Raw genomic sequence first — 24,379 nt, forward strand, 5'->3', positions numbered from 1 at the left:
GCGCGTGACTCCTCCTCCCGACTCAGTTCCGCAGCGTCCGCACCCTGGCGACACGCTGTTTCGGCCACCGCACCTGCGTCAGGGTGGAGTAGGGGACAATCTGGAGGTAGAAGGGGAAAACAAGGAGGGTCTGGGGAGCACCGTGGTGCCGGGTGAGCAACCGCGCTCCGGGTGGAGGGTCCCCGCAGCCTAGAGCCTCCCACCCCGGTCTGCCGCACCGATGCGCTGTCCGCGGTGCTGACGCCGGCCGGCCGCTCGGTCGGGAGGGGGAGCAGACGCCCTGGTTCCCGCCGCGCCCGGAGCCTGTCCTTGGTTCCCAAGCCGTGTCTCTTCCCCGAGAGGACTCCGCCGGAGTCCTGGCGCAGCGGTTGGATCCAGGCACAAAAGAGTGAGCAAAGGGAACTTAAACTTCAGGCCGGAGGCCGAGAATCGGAAGTCGGGTTTGGCTCCCGATGGCCCCCAGCCCCTGAGACCTTAAAGCACCAAGTTGAGTAAAGTTTCCCAGTGGCTTGAGAAAGGAAGCGACTCCGGAGCCCAAGCGCAGGGAAGGAAGGACGCGGTTGTCTAGCGCGCTGGCAGCCAGCACCGCAGTGGGACACCTGCTCCGATGGGACGCGCTGGTGCCGCCAGAACGACCCGGAGGCGTCGCAGGAGCCCAACTCTCCACCCCTTCCTCCCTTCCTTACTCACCCCTCCCCAACACCCCGCCCCGTGCTCCGGTGACTCCGCCTTTCCGTGCTGGGTAGCTCTCCGGCGGTAGCAGGGAAGGGAAAGAACCGCTTCCCCGGAGGACTCGGCTCGGCTCTGAGGCTCCGAAGCCGACACCGCCAGCTCAGTATCAGCGGTGGAACAGGACCGCCCGCCCAGCCTGCGCCTAGGCGCCACCGAGCCCCGGCAGCCTCATGGGACGCCCCAGAGGACTCGCTCTCTGCCCTGTCACCGTGTTCCGATCCTAGGCGTCCGGACTCCACGGCTCAACCGGTTCGCAACCCCACGGCCTGTCCGGAGAGGAGTATGCGGCCCGGGGCCCGGTGGACTCCGGCCACCGGGCGGCGCTGGCCTAGCTGCGGAGCCCGGAGCCCGAGGGCAGCAAGTGACGAGCCGCGGGAGGCAGTAAGGCGTCGGGGAGCCGAGAGAAGCGCTCCAGCCCGGGTGCCCGCTGGGCCGCACGACCCACGGTGTGTGGCCTGAAACCCGGGCAGGAGGCGGAGGCTCCCTGCCGTCCCGGTTCCGGGGGAGGCTGCAGAGGGGCTCCGCGGCGGCCCCCCAGACCTCTGGCCACCATCCTCACGCTCCTGCTCCTGCGGTGGGGATGTCACGGCCCCGGCTCCGAGCGCCGCCCCAGCCCCGGGGCTGAGCTGCGGACCATGTCCTCCCGCAGCCCCCGGCCCCCGCCCCGCCGCTGCCGCCGCCGCCTGCCGCGTCCCTCCTGCTGCTGCTGCTGCTGCCGCCGCTCGCACCTCAACGAGGACACCGGGCGCTTCGTGCTGCTGGCCGCGCTCATCGGCCTCTACCTGGTGGCGGGCGCCACCGTCTTCTCCGCGCTCGAGAGCCCGGGCGAGGCGGAGGCGCGGGCGCGCTGGGGCGCCACGCTGCGCAACTTCAGCGCGGCGCACGGCGTGGCGGAGCCGGAGCTGCGCGCCTTCCTCCGGCACTACGAGGCCGCGCTGGCCGCCGGGGTCCGCGCCGACGCCCTGCGACCGCGCTGGGACTTCCCCGGAGCCTTCTACTTCGTGGGCACCGTGGTGTCGACCATAGGTGAGCGGCGCGCCCCGCGCGTCTTTCCCCTGCGCGCCGGTCACTCGCTGTCCTTTCCACCGACCTCAGGCTGGGCCCTCTTCCTGACACCCTTTGCCTGCTTCTGTCTCGTTCTCCGTCCTCTGGTCCTCTTACTTTTCTTTCCTGCATTCGGAGCGAGAGGTGGCCCGAATGCACCATCTCCAGCTCTTAGCGGCTGTCATCACATTTGACTTGTGTGTCAGCGAGGCGCCAAGCACTTTGAGCGCTCCATGTCCAGGCTCCGCTCCTCGGTTTTGTCCTCTGTAAGAGGGTTGCTGAGAGAACAGGTGTTGAGGGCTGCTATTTCCCACTCCACCCAGGCCTCGCTATCCTCAGCAGGTGAATATAAAAGCCTTTTCTGCGTCCATTCCCAGCTTTTTAATTTCCTCCTCGCATTCTCTTCTCCTGTCGACACTGCCCCACCCCCTCAAAGTAAAGTCCGTTATTTGCAATCCACCTCTTCCGCTCAACTGTTTTACACCATTCGCCTTGGTTGTTCCCCTTCCATCTTCTCCAAGTTCTTGACCTCTTGTCCAACCAATGACAGCCAGGCGGTAGTCGCCTTTGCATTACACTTTCGGTATAAACAGCTCAGGTTTTCTTAACGTTGGGGGAAATGTGCAGACTTGAGATCCCAGCTCTCCTCCCCAGCTAGACTGAGTCCCCTGGCGCTCCTTCTGGAGAGACGGTCTCCAGCCACCACTGTGTCCAGCCCCCTCCACCCACTCCTTTTCCCAGGCGTTCCGCATCATGTAAAGCAGCCACCTCCCCCATTTATGTAGCTCTGCAGAGTGCCGAGGAAACATACTTTGACAAGACTTGGTTGTGTCTCACCCACTCCTTTTTGAGTCTCAGGGTAAGAGAAGCTCTTGCTGGTCACACTCGTCACCCCAAGACATCCTTTTCCGCTGGTACAATTTGGGAGGAAGGGGCTGTGCTTTCAGGGTGGAGAAGTGAGAAACTTCATATGAACACATTTTCTTTGTGACAGTTCAGAGTATGGGGCATGGACTCCGCCTCAGGCAGAGAGAGGTAGCAGGTTTGTTCAGGATATGCACAGAGGGAGATGTCTCTCTGCATCTCTCTCTGTCTCTCTCTCTCTCTGTATAGTCTGTGAAAGTACTTCCTTGCCTCCAATCATTTTTCTCCCGTGTCATGCTTGATCTGATTATTTTAAATAGAAAAGGCAAATATGGACCAAGTCCAAAGTCTACACAAATTAGATATTTTTAAAAAACCCTTTAAAAATATATATCATGTTGTTATGGTGATTGAAGATATAAAATGACCCCCTCAAAATCCCCTTTTAAGAGCTGCATCGAGTTGCTATAGCAACTAGAGGGTTTTTTTTTTTTAAGTGCTTTAAAAGTACTAGGGATGCTTAATCTTGGAGGATGACATCATGTGTTTATAATTCATTGTTGACATGTACTTGTCTGGTAAACACTCCCTGTTGCTTCTTCTACCTGAAGGTACACCTGTGAATATATTTTGTCACAGTACCTTTCTCCCAGTGACATGCTCTAGCTTCCTAATGGAGCTGCAAGATAAGCAGAAGTTATTGCCCAGTGTGCTCTTCCTCTCCAGGCTGGGAATCCATCCAAAGAGCCTGTCCCTGTGACCTGTGCTCACTGTGTGTCTCTCCTGAGCATCACTGTCCTTCCTTCTGGGGCTTCCCCCTCAACTTCATGTACAAAATCAAGTCAGCTTGTTTGGAAATTGTTCCCTACCTCAACCTTTTCCCTACCGTCAGGATTGGCTGCTCTTTAGTCAAATGGAATGGAACTGTGCTCTCTCTTTTAGATTTAGGCAGGCAGTGCGGATGAGCTACCACCAAAGATTGTGGCTGGGCTATGAATGGCCTAGCAAGTTGCTTCCAAAATCTGCAGGGCAACATTAGTACCAGCCTGTGGACGGCTCGGGGTGGAACTGGCCCTCTGTGGGGAAACCAAAACTGCGTATGCGTATGAGTGGTCTCTGCCAGCTGCCTGCTTGCCTGCCACACTTGGGGATAGTGGTTTAGATTGGTCCTTTTATGTCAGCCAAGTAAGTTCTTCTGAGTGCCCAACCAGCGTGATTATCCTTTCAGCCTTCTCTGTGAAAAATATATTTGGTTGAGATTTCCGCAAAGACCTACATATGTCGGTTTATATTCTGCTTGTCTATCCCCTCCCCTTCAAATGTCTGTTTGTTATTATTACTGATGCAGTTACGGATGCAATCACACAGGGAACCAAAGCTCAGCCATAAATGCAGAGTGGAGGATCTCCAGTCCGCCACCTCATCCAGGGAAGAGGAAAACTATCATGTTCTGGGTTTTATTTGATCAACAATCCTCACAGGGTGTGTGGTTCATGCGACAGTGTGGAATTCAGGGGTCCAACTCTGTATCCCGCCTAATGAGATGGAACATTTTTGTTGTTGTTTATCTGGCTCAGCTGAATGATCCGCATGGTTTAAGTATAGACATTCCTTCATTCATTTTGTAACTGCGAAGGGTTTTGTGTGCCAGGCCCTGTTTAGAAAGGTTAACTTTTGCTCTTCATGACAGCAGTTTGAGCATATCTCAACAGGGGCAGCTGAGATGCAACATGTCTGATCCATCCCCACTAAAGATGACCAGAACAAAAAGGAGTCTGAGTGGTATAGTGTTAGGAGATTTATACAAGGTCACACAGTTATGAGGGATTCACCTCAATCCAGAGCTGAATTTGTGTGGGGTATATTACAGTAATTTCATACATAGAGCAGTGGGAATATCCTTATGTGAGAATGAAATATTAATAATGTGTATCTGTTTCTCTCTCTCTCTCTCTCTCTCTCTCTCTCTCTCTCTCTCTCTCTGTGTGTGTGTGTGTGTGTGTGTGTGTGTGTGTGTGTGTGTGTGTGTGTGTATCTATCTGTATGCCTGTATGCATGCATAAATCTGATGCTAAGGCAAGGACTAGTTTGCTAGTCGGGCCAGCAACTGATTAAATACAGAAAAAAACTTGAAGGGTCGCACAGATGTTCCAGGCAGATGAGTTAGAAGCAGCTATAGGCCTTAGGCAGGCAAGGGCCAATACAAACTACAGAAAATCAGAAACAGGGCTAGCAAGCAGGGGACATTCTGGAGAAGTGTGGTCTAAGAACCCTCACTCTCGAGAGCACCCATTCAGGGGAGGTAACAGAAAGGGCGGGAATTGGTCTTCAGTGGTAGCAGCAGAAAGGGAGATTCGATCTGACCATGCATGTTCAAGGTCAGACGGAACATCACCGTGAGAGGGAATATGTGTCCTAGCATTTGACCTGAACAGGGCCCCCTATCCTGAGCTGGGCACTTTGCAACTGTGTAAACACACACGTCTTCACACAGCACAGACCCCACGGGGAAATGTGCCTGCAATTATTCAGCGGTAGTTGAGGATGTATAAAAAGTCTGAGTAGCTCGAGCAAGACATTTAAAAAGTCCACTTTGTACCCTAAATTATTCATCCTGGTTGCTCACACAGATCTGAAGCCCTGGGTAATTACTACTTCTCCCTTTACTCTCTGTGACATATTCCCTAGGGGAGGGTGGGGTTAAGTTTATTTTAATGTGAACATGTTTGTGTCTGCATTCCTCCATTTAACAAACACCCAAAGCAACAACACTTGAGACAGATGCAAGTGTGGCCTTTGGTACATCATCATCTGTATCATCTGGCGTCAGGTGAACCAAGGATGAGGACCGTACCAAGGCACTCACTCCTCTAGTTCCCAACTGTGTTCTTAGCAGCAACACTCTGGCTTGGAGAAATTCAGAACCGTCCAAAGAGTATTAATCCATCATCTCACATCTTAAAGGATGCTTTATTGGTTTGCTTTGAGCAGATTAAAAGGAAGCTCTCCCTTGGGGCTTTCATTATGCATCTGCTGTCAGATTTACACATACAGAAGAACATATTTAAAAGTCTTTCTCAAATGGCAGCTTGGTCGAAACAGAAATATTTTTGCTTCCTTTTATTAGGTTTCCTGGCAGAGTTTCTGAGCTGCAAAGCTAAAAATCATGCCGGTGGAGACGAGATGGTGTAGGTACGAGAGTTGTTGAGTTTGGCACTGCATAATTTAGCTCGATGCTTTCAGAATTAGGCGCACTTAATTATTCGGCCACAAGATTAGTAACAAGTCCTGACTCCATTCACCCCCCTCCCTTTAAAAAAAAAAAACCAAAAACATGGGTTTCTAAAAACTGTTTTTGCTGCAGAGGAGACTAAGACGCTGTAAGACCAAGATCACTACCATAATTCATTTGGTTCTTCTAACATGTATGTGAAGTGGCTGGAGGTGGTTTTGACACCTGGAGTGGCGTCCGTGTCCCAGAAGGAGGTGGGTGCCTTCTCTCAGTTCTTTCTTTCATTAGCTGGGTTTTTTGTTGGAATGAGACACTGTGACAGAATTGAAGGATATTGGGGGAAACAGACATTGGGTTTGAAGCTGGAGATGAACAAGAAATGCGTTTCTATTCTCTGCCCCTCCCCCACCCTCCACCTCAGAGCTGACCCAGGCCACAGTAAACAGTGATTGCTTAAGTGATTCAGAGAACAAGTCCCTCAGAATAGAACACTGCTCCAACCCAGCCCTTCTCCTGTCTGCCAATCCCCTGCAGTGGGCAAACTAAGGACCTAACTGACCTGGGCTGCTCTGTTTCCCTCTGTTCTATCATCAATGTCAAGTCCGTGGCTCTCCGTGGCCTGCACATGTGGCTTTTAGTAGGTGCATACTCTTCGTTGTGGTTGATGCTTCCTTACTGCAGGCTAGCTGGGTGGTTCCCTGTCCGGGCTATTTCGAGCAATGCCACAAAGAGCATCTTCAGGCGTATGGCCTGGTCCTTCTGCAGAGCATCTCCTCAGGGTGAGTCTCCAGCCGTGAAATTGCTGAGTCAGTCAGTGGGCACCGCTAGTGAAATTGCTGAGTCAGTGGGTGTTGCTGTCTTCACGGCTTCGGGCCAGCCATCTTGGAGGGAGGAATTGTTGGCTCTCTCCTGAAGTGAGTGTCTGCTTCTACAAAGCCTCACAGAGGTTGCACAGCCATCCGCTAATTACTCCCTGGACGCGGGCCACATATATAGGTTTTCTCTAGGATCATGATGAACTAGGCTGATGCCATCTCAGCCTCCACTGCTGCTTCCTGTGGGAGCCTTGGTTGCGAGAAGAAAGACGAGGAGAAACATATGGGGACAGCTACAGACTAAGAGAAGAGGAACATCTGGATCCGCATCTTTCCAAGTCTCAGGCAGCTGATGAGGAGCATCCTTCCATTCAGCCCTGACACTGCCCAAGGGCCTCAGTCTGGGTGGCTCAGAGTTACACCAAATGGAGCAAAAGCACCCTTAAGTTTTTATAGCCGCAAGTACCATGAAGATCTTCTAGAACTTTCTCTACGCATTTAGAAGAACATTTTGTCAACAAAAGCCAGCCAGAACCCATTATAGAACAGACTGTAGCAGAGCTGTGCTGACTAGGTATCAAGACAAGAAGCTCACCATTAGACCATCCCCCAGACACCATCTACTATCTGAACTCCCCCATCCCCCCACCCCTTAAGACAGAATCCTGCCGTGTAGCCCAGGCTGGCTGCTGCTTGCTCTATGGCCTGGACTGGATTAGAACTCATTTCCAAGGGCTAGGATTGCAGGCATAAAATATTACAATTGGACCCTTGAAGTCTTTGAGGGACCCTAAAGCCCTTCTAAGACTAGTCCAGAAGGAGCTCAATTAAATGTATTCCTTCTCTTCTACAAGGCCCGGAGTGGCCCAGAAGTTGCCTACAGTCCCATAGCAAGCCTGAAAGGGCAATGAGAACTCAGACTTTAGAAAAGTTTCCTCGGAATTGCGGAAGGAGATGGATTTCCCACTTACACACATGTACTCACGGAGGGAAGGGGACAGGGATGGAGGGAAGTGCAGGAGCAGGGGGATAATGTTCTTGCCAACACTGCTCAAAAGGAAGCAAGGACTGAATTAGGCCCAAGTTCTCCCAAGCCAGTACCTAGGCTTCTAGAAGAGCGCGTGTTCATCTATCCACAAAAAAGGAAGGGGAAGGAATTGTTTGTAAAACTTCCTGATCTGAAGGTGGTGGCCACAGCCTTAGGTATGTGCTTGGAATCAAGGTCCCCACCTTCCCAACCTTCGCCTTGCAGGCTGCTCATATTAGGAGAAGCTAAGAGACAGCCAAAGGCCGTTGTTCTGTTCTTGGGGTGGTCCCGACCCCAGGTCTTCTCTGAGTGCTCCAGCCCTGCCCTTGCCTCTGTCCAGTGCCACTGACCCCAGGTTCTGGAATGGGTACATGGGCCAGCAACCAGCAGGACCAAAATGTGTCTGGATCCCATAGAGTCCACACTGAGAGGTTCCAGCCTCAGATCTTCACAGGAGCAGACGGGGTCCCCCTGGAGCTGAAATAATGGGTGGTAAGCCCTGAAGCATCCCACTGTCTACGGGACTGAGGGGAGCTGAAACAGCATGTGTGGGGGTGCTTGTGCAGGGCAGAGAAGGTCTTTAGTCCTCACCCAAGCTGTGCTTGGCTGCTCAGCGCTCTGGCCCTAGGAAATCCCACCCTAAGTGCTGCTGTCCATAGCCAACTGCCAATTTTAGTCCTTAGAAGCAACTAGACCTCCTCTAGTGGCCTGTGGCTGTGGTGAAGGAGGCTTTGCACAGTCTTGAGTGCCACCTTCCTGGACTTGGACAGAGCTAAAGTGGTTCATCATCGGGTCACTGGTGACATGAGTGTCTGGGTCCCAGAAGGTGTGGCTCTATTCGCTTCCCCTGGGTCTCAGAGGACCCCTACTGAGGTGACTGGTAGAACACCCAGTGACTTGCAGTTTCAAGTTGTATAATTCTTATCTTCAGGGCAGATGTTGTAGACTAGAAGGACAAGGTCCCCCATGCAGTGTCTCTCACATTGCACAGGACAAAGGAACCACCCAGGGTCTCCCCACTGCAGTTTCCGACTGGAGGCCTACGGTGGGACCTTGGGGTCTGCATTCCTCACAACCTCCTCGCTGTGTCTAGACTTCTGGGCCTCAGACCACACTGTGGAGTAGGAATCAGGGCAGGAGCACAGTCAGGGTCAGTGGCTGTGTGGCTTTGGGCCGGGCACATCCCCACCAGGTGACTCAGTCTCCCCAACCTTTAAAGAAGGGAATGCCAGGAACCACTCGAGTCCCTTCCCCCTCTGATGCTGTCTCATGTGTGAGGACTGTTCCCTTAGCCTTGCCAGTGTGGACTGAGCACACACTGGCTACACCAGCTGCAGCTGCCCGCCTGCGGCCCAGTCCAGCTCTGTGCCTTCCAAGCTGTGAACTACTGGAACGGGAACTACTACTATAAAGTGAAGATAACGATGTCTCCTGAGCTCGGTGTGTTGTCCACACCTGCAGTTCTAGCGCTCAGAAGGCAGAGGCAAGAGGATTGCCATGAGTTTGATCTCAATGTGGGCCTACATAATGAGTTCAAGGCCAGCCTGAGCAGACCCCATTCAAAATCCACAAACAAAATATCTAGGGATGCAGCTCAGTGGTAGATCACGTACTTGCCTAGCATCACACCAACCAAATGTACATCACATCAAAACAAACAAACAAACAAATAAATAAATAAATAAATAAATAAATAAACAATAGAACTAAAAAGCAGTAACCTGGGCATGGTGGTTCATGCACACTTGTAATCCTAGAGTTGGAGAGGTGACCCCCTGCAGTCAGTCTAGCCTACTTAGCAAGTTCCAGGCCAGCCAAAGACTATCTTAAGGGAGCAGCAGGGAGGTTGGACCTAGAGAGATGGTTTAGCCGTCTAAGAGCACTTGTTGCTCTTGCAGAGACCTGGGATTGCTTCCCAGCACTCACATGACAGCTTACAATCATCTATAACTACAGTTCCAGAGGATCCAATGCCCTCTTCTAGACTCTGCAGGTTCTACACACAAGTGGTACACAGATTCATGTGCAGGCAAAACACTCATATACACAGTAAATCAATAAATGTTTATACACACATATGTTGATGGTCTCTGGCATATATATACATGCACACACTATTACCATTGCTGTGCTAAACACCATGATCAAAGCAAGTTGGTAGGAAAGGATTATTTGGCTTACAGTTCCATATCACAGTTCATCATCAGAGGAAGTCAAGAAAGGAACTCAAACAGGGCAGGAACCTGGAGGCAGGAGCTGATGCAGAGGCCATGGAGGGGTGCTGCTTACTGGCTTGCTCCACATGACTTGCTCAACCTGCTTTTTTATAGAACCCAGGATCACCAGCCCAGGGTGGCCCCATCCACAATGGGCCCTCCCATATCAATCACTAATTGAGGAAATTCCTTACAGACTTGCCTGCAGCCTGATCTTATGGGTACATTTTCTCAACTGAGGCTCCCTCCTCTCTAATGACTCTGGCTTGTGTCAAGCTGACATAAAACTAGCTAGCACAACCAACCCCTTGTCAACTTGACACACAAACACATCACTGTTAAGCCATAACCTTTCCTTTCTTATTCATCCCCAAGATCACGCATTAATAAAGACATCACAATATAAGACATTTTACAAAGTCTCACAGCCTTTAAAAATTCAAACAAGGGCTGGAGAGATGGCTCAGGGGTTAAGAGCACTGACTGCTCTTCCAGAGGTCCTGAGTTCAATTCCCAACAACCACATGGTGGCTCACAACCATCTGTAATGAGGTCTGGTGCCCTCTTCTGGCCTGCAGACATATGTGCAGGCAGAACACTGTATACATAATAAATAAATAAATCTTTAAAAAAAAATTCAAACAATTAGGGGCTGGAGCAATGGCTCAGTGGTTAAGAGCACTAAATGCTCTTCCAGAAGACCTAGGTTCAGTTCCTAGTACCCACATGGCAGCTCTTAACTGTCTGTAACTCCAGTTCCAGGGGATCTGGCACCCTCACAAAGACATACATGCAGGCAAAATCAATGCACATAAAAATACACAAATTGTTTTAAAAAAATTAAGCAATTAAAAATTAGGTCACTTTAAAATATTCAGTCTCTTTTAAAATCCAAAGTCTTTTAAAATTTAATGTCTTTTAACTGTAGACTCCTAGAAAAATGAAAGATAACTTGAATACTTTCTTACTTCAAGAGGGAAGAACCAGGGCACAGTCATAACTACACCAAAGCAAATCCAAACTCAAACTGTGTACGTTACTCAGTGTCTAGGATCCACTCCCATCTTCTAAACTCCCCCAAGGGGCTTGGGTCACTTCTCCAGCTCTGCCCTCTGCAGCACACACAGCTTGTCTTCTGGGCTCCGGCTGGCCCCCTCCACGGCTGCTGCTGTTCTTGGTGGTCACCCACGGTACTGGCGTCTCCAGTATGCTGCAGTAGGCCGCATTCCCATCGATAGCCTCTTCTAGGCTCTCTTCATGGTGCCAAAGCTCAACTTCTCTACACGACCCCTTCAGTCCTGGGCCTTCAACTGCTACTGAGGCTGCACCTGCACCGATTTCCTCTCCTGGCCTCCCAGTGCAAGGCCTCAGCTGCTCTCCATGACTGTCTCAGTTAGGGTTTCTACCGCTGGGAAGAGAGACTACGGCCACAGCAACACTTATAAAGGAAACCGTTTCACTGGGGCTGGCTCACAGTGTCAGAGGTTTAGTCCATTATCATAATGGCGGCGTGGCGGCAGATGTGGTGCTGGAGAAGGAGCTGAGAGTTCTACATCTTCATCCACAGGCAGCCCAAGCAACCGTGTCCCACTTCCTACTCCAACAAGGCCACGCCTCCAAATAGTGCCACACCCTTTGAGTCTGTGGGGGCCAGTCACATTCAGACTAACACAATGGCCCGGTTATGCCTTCAGAACCAGTACCACTTACTTGACACTTACACCACCAAGTTCAGCTGCCAGTGTGAGATACAAACCGTAGCCATCTCTGGAACGCAGCTTCTGCGTGCTGACTTCGAGGAAACACTTCCCAGATTTCACCTCAGTGATGCTGGTCTCCTCCCCCTCCCCCTCCTCCCCCTCCTTCCCCTCCTCCCCTTCCTCCTCCCCCTTCTCTTCCTCCTCCTCCTCCTCTTTTTGAGACAGGGTTTCTCTGTGTAGCCCTGGCTGTTCTGGAACTAGCTCTGTAGACCAGGCTGACCTCGAACTCACAGAGATTCACCTGCCTCTGCCTCCCGAGTGCTAGGATTAAAGGCGTGTGCCACCACCACCAGGTGCTGGTGTATTCTTAATCACAACTAATTTCTTAGCTCCAGCTACCTAGCATCAATTGTCCTGGTAACACAAAGGTTTCCCTTCAGTGATGTTGATTTTTTGTTACCCATGTGCTGACTCTTCAGCCTCAGCTGACCAGAACCATAGATTCTTAATTCAAATATGCAATGACCCTGATAGAGTCTTTAAGTGACTCTCAAACTTCACAGGCCAGGCCTCCATCCTCTGCATTTCTCTTAACACTCTTGTCTTCCAAGCTCCCACAGAACAACTCACCAAAGTTTAAATACTCAATGGCTTTACAAGCCCAAAGTTCCAAAGTGTCTCCACATTCTCCCCAAAACACATGATCAGGCCTGTCACAGCAATACCCTACCTCATCTTGGTTTCCAGACAGTTTCTTGTGTCTTGCGCTTTAACTTTAGTAGGCTGCTCAACTCACAGAATCCGCCTGCTCTGCCCCGATGCTGGATAAAACAGCACCAACATCTGGTTAGAGCTACTATGCTGTGATAAAACACCATGATCTACGCAAGTTGGTAGGAAAGGGTTTCTTTGACATATGAGTCCACATTCAGTTCATCATCAGAAGAAGTCAAGACAGGAACTCAAACAGTGCAGGAACCTGGAGGCAGGAGCTGATGCAGAGACCATGGAGGGGAGCTGACTGTTGCTCATGGCTTGCTCAACCTGCTTTCTTACAGAACCCAGGATTACCAGCCTCAGGTGGCCCACCCACAATGGGCCCTCCCACATTAATCACTAATGGAGGAAATCCCTTCAGGCTTGCCTACAGCCTGATCTTATGAGTGCATTTTCTCAACTGAGGCTCCCTCCTCTCCAATGACTCTAGCTTGTGCCAAGTTGACATAAAACTAGCCAGGACACATACCCAGAATAGAAAGAAATGGTTCTTGCTCATGACCTGCTTTAAAAGTTAAAAGGGTTCATCCTGTGTGCATGCCTTGTCAGGCCACAGTGGCACAACGGCTTACTAGAGTTGGCCATGCCTTGTTGGTGACTCCTGGGCTGCCCTTGGAGCCCACCCTCCCCCACCCCCCCACCCCCACCCCCCCCCCCCCCCCCCCCCCCCCCCGCCGCCTCACCACCCTGTGCAGGGTCCTCTGGGTCTCTGCCACATCTATACAGTGGCATCCACCACTTTGAGGTGACCTCTGTCTCTAGGGAATGCTATAGTCCTGTGCTGTTACATAACTATTGCGGTGATTTGGTTTAGTTTGCATTTGAGGCAAGATCTCACGTAGCTTAGGCTGGCCTTGAACTTGCTATGTAGTTGAGGATGACTTTGAACACATGATCCTTCTGCATCTACCTCCAAGACTATAATGGTGTTCTTTATTAGTTTTTTTTTTTTTTTTGAGCACTCTTAGATACATTTATTTATTTGTTTGTTTGTTTATGTGTTTTTGGAGACAAGGTCTCATGTAGTCTAGGCTAGCCCTGAACTTGATATGTAGCTAAGAGTGACCCTGAATCCATGATCCTCTTTCTTTCTTCTCCCAAATGTTGGGATTGCATGCACCACTATGACCCATTTTCTGAGGAGCTAGGGATCAAATCCCGGGCTTTGCAGTTGCTAGGCAAGCACCCTGTCACCTGAGCGACATCTCCAGGACCCAGCTAATGTCTTAGCCATTCTGCACATGATCTGGCCAAGGACTGAGTGATTGAACCCAGTGCTTTTTCTGCCCCCGGCCTCCACAGAGCCATCAGCAGCCCTGTCCTTCCCACATTCCTGTTTCTTGGAAGGAGGTTGTGGGCACTAAAAGCAACGGAGAAAAGTCTGGCCCAGGTGGGTCCTACCCTGTTCCCCTGGACCTGGTATCAAGACCACTGATGGAGAATGATTCCAGAAACTTCTCACTCCAGACCACCACGCCAGCAGTCAAGGCCTGTGTTCCAGGGTTGAAGGAATGACCAAACCCTCGTCATCTCCTTGGTTGACTCCCCTTCCATGTCGTCTGGCATGTCTACACATGTGCCTTCATCTATGTTTTCCCAGAAGCCTCCCCAAATCCTTTGGACAGAAAAAAAACACTTCTCCTTCTGTAGCTACAGAGGAAGCTCAGGGAGGTTGAGGGACAGTCGTCGTCACGCAGGTCAGTCCTGGCAGAACAAGAATTTGGGGTCCTGACTGCCCAGGATCCTATCTGCTGTTCCTGACTTAGTCATTAAAGCCTGGGAACCCTCGGGTCTGCCCCTGGCGGGAGGTGGAAGAGGTAGGGGAGGATCCCAGGCAGGACTGCAGGGCAGTTAGGAACTCTAAGACCTGGCCTTACCGTGTTAGCCTCCATGGCTATGCTGGAGCAAGGGCTGCCCGCTCTCCATCCCACAGCCCACACCTCTGAAAGGCGGCCGCTAAGCAGGCCGGCATGGTACCACCGCCCCCCAAGGGTTGACTCAAGGGAAAGTCTGCTCAAGGTCATAGCCTAAAGGTCAACCCTGCCCAGCTGTTGAGCAACGTAAAAACCCTGTGTCTGTGAGTGTATCCATTCACCAGCCCTAACTTCGGGCTACCCCTCCTCACTCCTCCTCCAACTCCTCCACCTACCCACACACCACACACTTGCTCCAGGCACATCAGCAAGCCGCTCGGCCAACGCTCACGCTGTTTCCTCCACCTAGAAGAAGACGCTTCCCTTCCTTCCCATTTCTACCCATTTTCTACTTGGTCTTCCAGGTGCCTGGCATGAAGGCCCTCTCACAGCCCCTAGACATGTGCTAATTATTCACGTCTGTGCCAGTTTCCCCAGCTCTGATGCGTGCCTGCATCGGGTGGAATAGGGTGTGTCCGAAGCTGGCATAAGGCCTCCCACACTCGTGTGCGATTTGCCCTCTCTTTCTCCAAGGCACCAGCAAGGTCGTAGCAGTGCCGGGCCCCGCTGCACGTAGAAAAGCGCTCATGGCTGCATCAGCATGGAGTGTTGAGTGCCTCCTCGGAAGTGGCCTCTCTGTCTAGAGATGATGAGGCCCAAAGGGAGTCTGTATCAGTCTCGGAGCATGTTGCTTGGCACAAAGTACTCGATTGGCCAACGCACGTTGAGTGGACAGATGAGTGAATGGATAACCGAAAAAGCTTGGGCCTCTGGGAAACAGCAAGCTATGCCCCTCCCCCAGATCTTCCTCCCCCCATCCCACCCCTGTGGTTGGTAGAGCTGAACATGTTCCTGGCCCCTCGGTCTGGCCACCGCTTCATCTCTCCGAAGCTGGCAGGTACGCAGCCAGCTCGGTCATCTGGGACTCCCCTGGCTGGCATTCAGGCATTGCGGCTTTTGAGTCAGATGGGTCCTGTCCTGACCCTGCTTAATTTAGGGCTTTGGGGTATAAATATGCCTGGCCAAGTCAGAATTGCTGGAGCGAAAACAAAGCAGGCGAAATAAGATCGCGGCACACAATACTGCCCCGCCCCCTCCGCTGGGCATGGTGGGAAAAGTTCAGTCCTGAATAAGAGCTTCTACTTCTGGTCCCGTTTCTCCCATCGCCTTGGAGTCCGGTCTTGCCTTGGTTTTAGCTGTGTCCCTCAGTCACGAGAGGCCCCTCTCAGTTCCGTCTCTAGACCCCGCATGGCCTATGACTTTAGCAACTCAGGACACACCACACGGATGGACACTGCCTCACAAATCTGATGGAAGTTTTTATCCGTAAGAAAATATAATTCCACAAACCAAGAAAAGCCACACCCACCCACACAGCCCAGCACCTCCACGATGCCTCCAGAAATACTCAGGGAAGCTTTTATTGGAATTGGGTGTCCCAGCTTTCTGGAAAGTTACAGTGGAGATCAGCGCAAACCCTGAATCACAGCCCACGTGCTTTCTCCCTTTTCCCTTCCAAATGGCCGAGATCTCTCTCCCCTCTGCCAAGTGCTCCGAATTCGGAGTGCCTTCCCAAAGCCTCATTGGCTGCTCACCCCAGACCCTGCCAGAAGTGCTGTGGGGACAGTTGCTGCAGGAGGGGAAAGAGAGCACGTTAGCACTCACCCCCGGGGAGCAGCACTTTGGAGGCCTGGAGAGTTTGGATCGTAGGGTTCTCTGCTTCCTCAGAAAGCTGAGGTGGCATGTTAGCCAATCCTGAGGGCGATACAGCAGCCCCTGCCCGCATCAGTGCCGATGTGGGGGACCTCAGGCCCAACTCTGCCAACATGCTCGCCACCAGCCCCACGCTTCCTGTTAGGTGCGCACTCACTACGGAACCGGTGGTTAGCATCTATCTCCTTTGCGGATGATGGGTTCCTGGAAGGAGCCTGTGTCTGGCCTTCTCCTCTTCCCATCGAATCAAGCATGGCACATGGCTCCAGGACTATTCTTGAAATGAATGTACATTTGAACAAATGGTTGAGATTTCCCAGCCTACCTGGGTGCTTACTAAAGAAAAAGCAAGCTATGAAAACCTCCACTTGCAAACTAAATGACAAGCCGAGCCGAGGAGTCGGTTCAAGGTCATCTCTGCTGCACAATGAGTTTGAAGCTCACCTGAGCCACATGAGAACCTTTCCAAAACACAAACAAACAAACAAACAAAACAAAGCCAGGCAGTGGTGGCTCACACCTTTGATCCCAGCACTTGGGAGGCAGAGGCAGGTGAATCTCTGTGAGTTCGAGGCCAGCCTGGTCTACAGAGTGAGTTCCAGGACAGCCAGGGCTGTTACACATAGAAACCCTGTCTCAAAAAACACAAAATACACACACACACACACACACACACACACACACACACACACACACACTTTAAAATAAAAAAGGAAGAGGAGGAAGAAGGAAAGGAAGGAAGGAGGAAAGAAGGAGGAAGGAAGGAAAAAGTAGATAATGATTGACTCTATAAAAGAAAACTCCAGTGTTTGAGTTCTCCATGGCAGGGCTGCTCTGAGCTGGGTGTCCCGGCAGGTTAAAAAGGAGCAGAACTTGAAGCCAGCCTCTGCAGACTCTCCTTCACCACCTTGCAAGCCCCTAATGCCTGAGGTAGCCTCGGTCCCTCCCGTCAGATTCACAGGCAATAAATATCTACGACCTACCGGACCATGGAGAAGAGTGTCCAAGAGGCTGGAGTGCTTGCAGCAGGCACTCAGGCCATGGAGCTGCCCAGCAGAGACTGGGCTGTGGGCCCGACTGGGAGAACCGGCCTCACAAGGCTGCTGGACGAGCTCGGTGTGGACGGCAGGTGTGCGTTATTCATGCCTGCAGTTTAAGGATGAGGAATCCTGCATCAGGAGACAGCTCACTCTGAGCCTGGGTGCAGAGTGCTAGTGGAGAGTGCTGGGATTGGGCTGTGATTCTGTCACTTACCCCCTGCTTCTTCAGTGAATCTATTTCCACTCCTCGACGAGTCACCCTAGACGACTCAGCCATGAGCTTGACACCTTGACATCTCTGAAGCAATGCGTCTCTCCATCCACTCCGACAGGTTCCATCCACTCCCTTGGAATGACCAATAATTGCACAGCAAGGAAAAAAGTCGGGTTTGGTGGGTACACACCTGTAATCCCAGCACTTGGGAGGTAGAGGCAGAAGGATTAGAGGTTCAAGATTAGCTTGGTCTACATAGCAAGTTCCAGGCCAGCCAGGGCCGCATGGCAAGATTTGGTTTCAAACACAATAAGACAGCAAGCCAAAACTATGTAATGGGCCAGAATATTGATTCCCGCCCTTGCTTATCTTTTTCTAGTCTTCGTCTCAATGAATGTCACCAACACTGTAGAGCTCTCCCAATTCTTTCTTCCTAACTTTCCAAGTCCAATCCATTGTCAAATCTTGCCAGGGGGCTGGAGAGCTGGCTCAGAGGTTAAGAGCACTGGCTGTTCTTCCAGAGGCCCTGAGTTCAATTCCCAGCAACCACATGGTGGTTTACAACCATCTGTAATGAGATCTGGTGCCCTCTTCTAGCCTGCAGGGATGCAGGCAAAAACTCGGTATGCATAATAAATAAATAAATTTTTTTAAAAAAAAATCTTGCCATTTCAACCCATCTTGTCTGCCTCCCCATCATCCTTAGCCTCCCCATCATCCTTCCTCTCCCCCAGCCCTCTGCATGGTCTCCCGTGGAAGGCTGCCAGGGTCCTAACCCATCCTAGCTTCTAGTTTCTTCTCTGCTTCTTGACAGCCTGTTTTCCAAAACCAAAGATAACTTTAAAAAGGGCGTCGGGGGGGGGGCGGGGTCTCATGTAGCCCAGGCTAGCCTATAGCTCACCATGTAGTCAATGCTACCCTTGAACTCTTGATCCCCCTAATCCACCGCCCAAGTGCTGTGATTATGGTTACAAGCCACCATGCCCAATTTACTAAAGATCGTTAAAAACAGGTCAGGTCAGTCCACTCTCTTGCTTGAAACCTTCAATGCACGCCTGCTGCCCCCAAATCGTGTTCTTTCCTGCAGGGCCCATGCTGCTTTCTCCTTTTCTCACTGCAGCGTGCTGGACATCTTCTTAGACCTCAGACCACTAGCGTTTACTTTCTTAGTCTTGGGTGCACCGTTCCGTAAATCACAGATGGCTAACTTCTCAACTCTAGTCAGGCCTCATTGTCTAGAGCGAACATGTCACCCCTCACGGAGCCTTCCTGGCCCCCTAACTGTAGTCGCCTCTCACTTGGTTACTGCCTGCCCTAAGGGCATGCATTCTTTTCAGAAATCCTAGTCACAAAAACAAAACAAAAACAAAAACAAAAAAAAAAACAAAGAAATCTTGGTCACATATCCCACCTACTCCCTGCATATGAGAGCAGAGACCTTGTCTCTCAGATTCCCACTGCCTGGTGTTTGCAGAACAAATATATAAACTTTCCAAGTTTTATGGGGGAGTTCTTTCTACTTTTTTTTTTAAATTCTGTACATGTATGGGATGTATTGTGACCACCCCTCACTCCCGTTTCTCATCTTTGCCAGTGAACCACCTTCTTTTTGCATATCTCCTTTTCTTTTCTTTTGAGAGAGGGTCTCATGTATCCCAGGCCAGCCTCGAACTCACTGGGTAACCAAAGATGTCCTTGATTTTCGAATCCTCCGCCTTTACCCTCTCAACGCTGTGGTGGCAGACCCCTGCTACTACATGTAGTTCCCGTTTTAACATCTATAAAGCAGGAGTGGGAAGAGCACTTGTGTCTCCTGGTGGGTGGGAGGTAATACGAGACAGTGGCTGTGGATGCTTCAGCCCTTACATTTAATAAGCCCTCTAAGATGGGGCCGTGCTCATACGAATGCATCATTGGGCTGAGATCATCCGGGGAGTGGCCAGATCACGGCCGAGGAGCCTGACCCATCTTTTGTTTTTCCACTGTGTCTGACAGGGTAGGTAGGCCTGAGGAAGAGCCGGGGGCAGAAGCAGGCTGCCTCAAGCATGTTAAGTAGCAGTGACCTGCAATTGTCTTGATGGCAGACCTTAAGGGCCAGGCAGAAATGCGCAGACTGGAAGCAGGAGTTGTTCTAAGTTCCGGAGTGTTGTAGGGAAGCATCCTGGCCACGTAGTCAGGCAATCTAGTTAGCTTCAACCACCAGCACCCAGATTGCCTAGAAACAACCAAGTAATTGTGTAATCACTTGTCTTAGCTGTTTACCAACATGTAAGTCAGCCCACCGCCAGCTGTCCCTCACTTTATCGAGAGCTGTGTGTCTCTAACAGCAGAGCATTCTTTGAGGGACATGGACTTAGCTCGTATATTTAGTTCTGGCCCGCTGTGTGATCCCACACTCTTTCAAAAGGGCTGTCACTGTGAATTGTTTTGTGAGTTCTGAGTGCTCATGGCGTTCTGTCTTATAGCTGCCGTTGGAATGGACAGTTAGTGGATCTGGCAGCTGGAATGTAGAAGCTGTACACAAGCCTTCCTCACCATGACCTTGTGAGGGGGGACTTAACCAGGGTCAAGGGTCCAGGGAGATCCCTCCAATCATAGACTGAGGGGATGTAATGTAGCAGCCCAGGAGGGAACTGGGTGGGATGAACCAGTGATAGACGCTTAATCTCATGGTTGTGGGTTCATGTAGCCTGAGTCTTTTCTGGGGGGGGGGGGGGCACAGCTGCTTAAAAAATAATCATTCAGAGGCTGAATATTAATTATAATTGTTTGGCTGATGGCTCAGGCTTACTATTAACTAGCTCTTACAACTTAAATTAACCCATTTCTATTCCTCTAAGTACTGCCACGTGGCTGTGGTGTCGCCGGTCTGCTGGCATGTTGCTCCTTGGGTGGCTGGATGGCATCTCCTCGACTCTGCCCTTCTTTCTCGGTGTATTCAGTTTATCTTTCCCGCCTAGTAATATTCTGCCCTGCCATAGGCCAAATCAGCTATTCATCAGTTAATAAAAGCAACACATATTCGAAGCGTACAGAAGGACATCCCAACATCAGGTGGACCCTTTGGAAAGCAGCGTAGAGGATTTCAATTGCCAACACCCAACTCTAGCTCCAAGGGATCCAGTGCCCTCTTCTGGCCACCACAGGCACCTGTACACATGTGCACATACACACCCACAGTCATACACACACATACAGAGATAGAGAGAATAAAATAAATCGGGGGGGGGGGTCAAAAAAGACCACAATATGAAGATCCATGGCGAGGGGCTGGCAGGGCCTGGAGCTCTCCACAGTGCACCTGGAGAAGAAGCCTTTAGAGGAGGAAACCCCCTCCTCCAAAGTGGGCTCGTCAGCGCTGCCCCACCCTGGGATCTCAGGACAACAGCCTCCTGTGTCCTGCAGAGAAAGGCACTGGTGCTGGGATGCAGCAGAAGCCGGCATATAACAACGACCTTAATTCACGGAGCCTTGTCCTTAGAATCTCGTTACCCTCATCTAATCCCTGCTTTATTTCTTTTTTTTTTTTAATGTTTTCCCATAAAACCTCTGCTTTATAGCCATTTATGGCTGAAGGGCACCCCAGATGCCTACTCCAAGCTGGTACTCTGATGAATTCTATCAGCCCGTGACCCCGTCCCCTCCCAAGGCTAAGTGTGGAGGAGGGAGGGGACCCAAAGCCTCCATTATTCCAGGACTCGGGAGTCATCAGGCATCTGTATGGCTCTGACTCTGCTTGTCTGCGGTGTTTCCAAGTTTTCCCTGCTGGGCTGTACTGAGATGACATTCAGAGCCCTCTCCAGCCTCTGCACAGGGCAGCCTGGGGCTAGAGCTGCACCTTAAACTGACAGGCTCCGCCAAAATGCACCAGACATTTTTTATGGATTAACGAGCCTAGAAGTAGAGAGCTCAGGAAATCTTGTAGTATGGATGTGGAGGCAGGAGTTACACTAATCTCCCATCTACATTTTCCAGAACAATTATCAGGCCTTGTGTTCCAATTCAGCATCCAGAAAACACGGCCCCAGTTAGATAAGTAGATACTTATTCACCAAGTGTTTGCTGGATGTCCTCCGTGTGCACATTCTTAAATCCCTAGGGATGTGGCAATGGACACATAGACAGATCCCGCACTATAACATTCTGCTTATGGAAGAAAGGCAATAGGGCCCACAAATAAGGAGTGTTGCGTGGTCACGCACGCTACAAAGAGAAAACAGCAGGGTAAGGCGCTGGCTGTGTACATCCGTTTATGCTTGCTTACCTCGATTGCATGAGAGCCCTGGGTTCGATCTCCAGCCCGCTTCTGACCTGTCAGATGCCACATGCATGTGACGCACATACATACATGCAGGAAAAACACTCATACATGAAATTAAAAAAGAAAAAGATGGCTTGCTGCTTCCAGAGATGGGGAAAGGTGGACTTGTATCTCAGGTTGGGACTGAGACACAAGTTTGGGATTTGCCAATTTATAGACCATTTTAATATAGTCTTAAGAGGGGGAAGACATGAATGTAAGTGCTCAGATGATCAGGGTACAGCTCAGTGCTAGACTATTTGCCTCTAAGGAGGAAGTTCTGGGGAAGCTAGAAATATTTCCCAGTACCAGGAGTCATTGTCTGTATACTTCCAGAATGCACTAATTAGCAGAAATCCATGCTGCCCTCTGAAGTCCCTGAATTAATTCAGCGGCATGTGTAAGAGCATCCTTCTTCATCTTGAGTCCGTTTGGAAACAAGAGCTCAAGTGTGCAGGAGAAATATAAGGCTTTGCACAGTGCTGCATAAATATGTAACTGCCTGGGCCCCAGGACTCCATGATAGATCACCAGGGCCCAGGACTCCATGATAGATCACCAGGGCCCAGGACTCCATGATCACCAGAACCCCAGGACTCCATGATAGATCACCAGACCCCAGGACTCCATGATCACCAGAACCCCAGAACTCCATGAGAGATCAACAGGGCCCAGGACTCCATGATCACCAGAACCCCAGGACTCCATGATCACCAGAACCCCAGGACTCCATGATAGATCACCAGGGCCCAGAACTCCATGATCACCAGAACCCCAGGACTCCATGATCACCAGAACCCAAGGACTCCATGATCCCAGAACCCCAGGCCCATGATCACAGCCAGAACTCCATGATCACCAGAACTCCAGGACTCCATGATCACCAGGGCCTACAACTCCATGCTAGGTCACAAGGGCCCAGGAATCCATGCTAGGTCACAGGGCCCAGGACTCCATGCTAGTCACAGGCCAGACTCCATGCTAGGTCACAGGCCCAGGACTTCATGCTAGGTCACCAGGGCCCAGGACTCCATGCTAGGTCACAGGGCCCAGGACTCCATGCTAGGTCACAGGGCCCAGGACTCCATGCTAGGTCACAGGGCCCAGGACTCCATGCTAGTCACCAGGCCCAGACTCCATCTAGTCACAGGCCCAGGACTCCATGCTAGGTCACAGGGCCCAGGATTCCGGCCCCCCCTGCAGTTTTTCGGGAGCCAGCTGTAAGGCATAGGGAACACATTCACTTCGGAAGAGTCTTTCCTTAATACAGCTGTCTCTGTACCTGGGTGATGGCGCTGAGTGGGCTATTTCTCAAGGGAGCCCTTACCCGTTACCTGTTGGCCTCATCCCTGAGCAAATTATTTACCCAAAGAAAACAAGAATTTAATTGAAAATTTAGCCAGGCATTTTTATGACAGCCTCTGTCCTCCATGCTCAGCCTTCGCCTCCAGGTTGTGGTATTTGCTCTGCACCTGTCAGCGCGAACGGTCGGCGTGAGAAGGTGTTTGCACAGCGCGAAGCAGCTCGCACACGTTGCTCATTACACCCTCATCTGCATCCTGTGGCGGCAGGTACAACGTGTACTGTTATCTGCAGACAAGGAAACGGAACAGAGATGGGATGGGAGGGGGCAGGGCTGGAGAGATGGCTCGGCCATGAGGAGCACTTGGCCTTGCCCAGGACCCAGGTTTGGTTCCCAGCACCCACATGACAGCTCACAACTGTCTGTAACTCCAGTTCTAGGGCATCTAATGCCCGTTTTGGGCCTCTGCAGATACCAGGCATGCGCACGGCACATATACATATAAGCAGGCAAAACATCAACACACATAAAATAAAATAAATAAATCTAAAATTTTTCTAAAAGTAGGTCACTCGACTTTCTGAGCTCGAGGATGGCTCCTTGATCTGGGAACAGAACTGACGGTCTAACCCAGGTGTGACTGACTCCATGGCGGACTCACCCCACTCACCCCACAAAGCTGGTCCTCCCCGAATGACACATGGAGAGACATAAAGCTGCTTACCAATGACTGAGCCAGGGGAAGGCAACAACCTTTTCTGATAATGGCTTCCTGTTTGCTCAAGGGGAAGCTTCGCATGCGCCCAGCCCTTCCAGATCTCGGTACAGCCGCTACCCCTGCTAGCCAAGACCGGCAGACCATGCAGGGACTCCAGGTCTGCGAGGGTCGCTCTGAGGAACCTGCCTGGTCACTTGGGCCTCGTTCACCCTCCTTTCTGAGTTGTCTTCTGCCTATGATGGCGACATCCCACAACCTTGTCATCATCTTACCCTTGGATGGCTTCCCTTCCCACCCAGGCTTGTCCTGATTAAAAACAATAAGCCAAGCTGGGCAGTGGTGGCACACACCTTTAATCCCAGCACTCGGGAGGCAGAGGCAGGAGGATCTCTGTGAGTTCGAGGCCAGCCTGGGCTACAGAGTGAGTTCCAGGACAGCCAGGGCTACACAGGGTGAGACCCTGTCTCAAAAAAATGAACAAACAAACAGAAACAAAGAATGGGCTATCAAGAGGGGGTAACTGCCTAGCCTGAAGATCTGAGTTTGATCCCCAGGTCCCACATGGTGGAAGAAGAGAACCCCCAAAAGTTGTTCTCTGACCATTCAATGCTCACACGTGCCTATAGACATATACACATACATAAATAAAATGTAATAACCTGTCTTTAAAGAAACCAAAAGCCAAAAGGAAAAAGAAGAAAGAAAGGGTGGGAAATTTCCTATTTCCACCACCATTATTTACCTCTGAGTCTTCCCTCGTGATAAAATGTG

At 51.1% G+C, this 24,379-nt stretch overlaps 1 protein-coding gene across 1 annotated transcript in view; it reads left to right on the forward strand.

Annotated features, from left to right (window-relative positions):
• Positions 1 to 260: 260 nt before the first annotated feature.
• Kcnk12 (potassium two pore domain channel subfamily K member 12) overlaps positions 261 to 24,379 on the forward strand; it is a 51,901-nt gene continuing 27,782 nt past the window's right edge. Inside the window, exon 1 of the mRNA XM_028892973.2 lies at positions 261 to 1,758. Within this exon, the coding sequence (XP_028748806.1) occupies positions 1,368 to 1,758 (391 nt within the window). The 5' untranslated portion in view covers positions 261 to 1,367. The remainder of the gene's footprint in view (positions 1,759 to 24,379) is intronic.

This window comes from Peromyscus leucopus, chromosome 22, assembly GCF_004664715.2.
Source record: "Peromyscus leucopus breed LL Stock chromosome 22, UCI_PerLeu_2.1, whole genome shotgun sequence".
NCBI lineage: Eukaryota > Metazoa > Chordata > Mammalia > Rodentia > Cricetidae > Peromyscus > Peromyscus leucopus.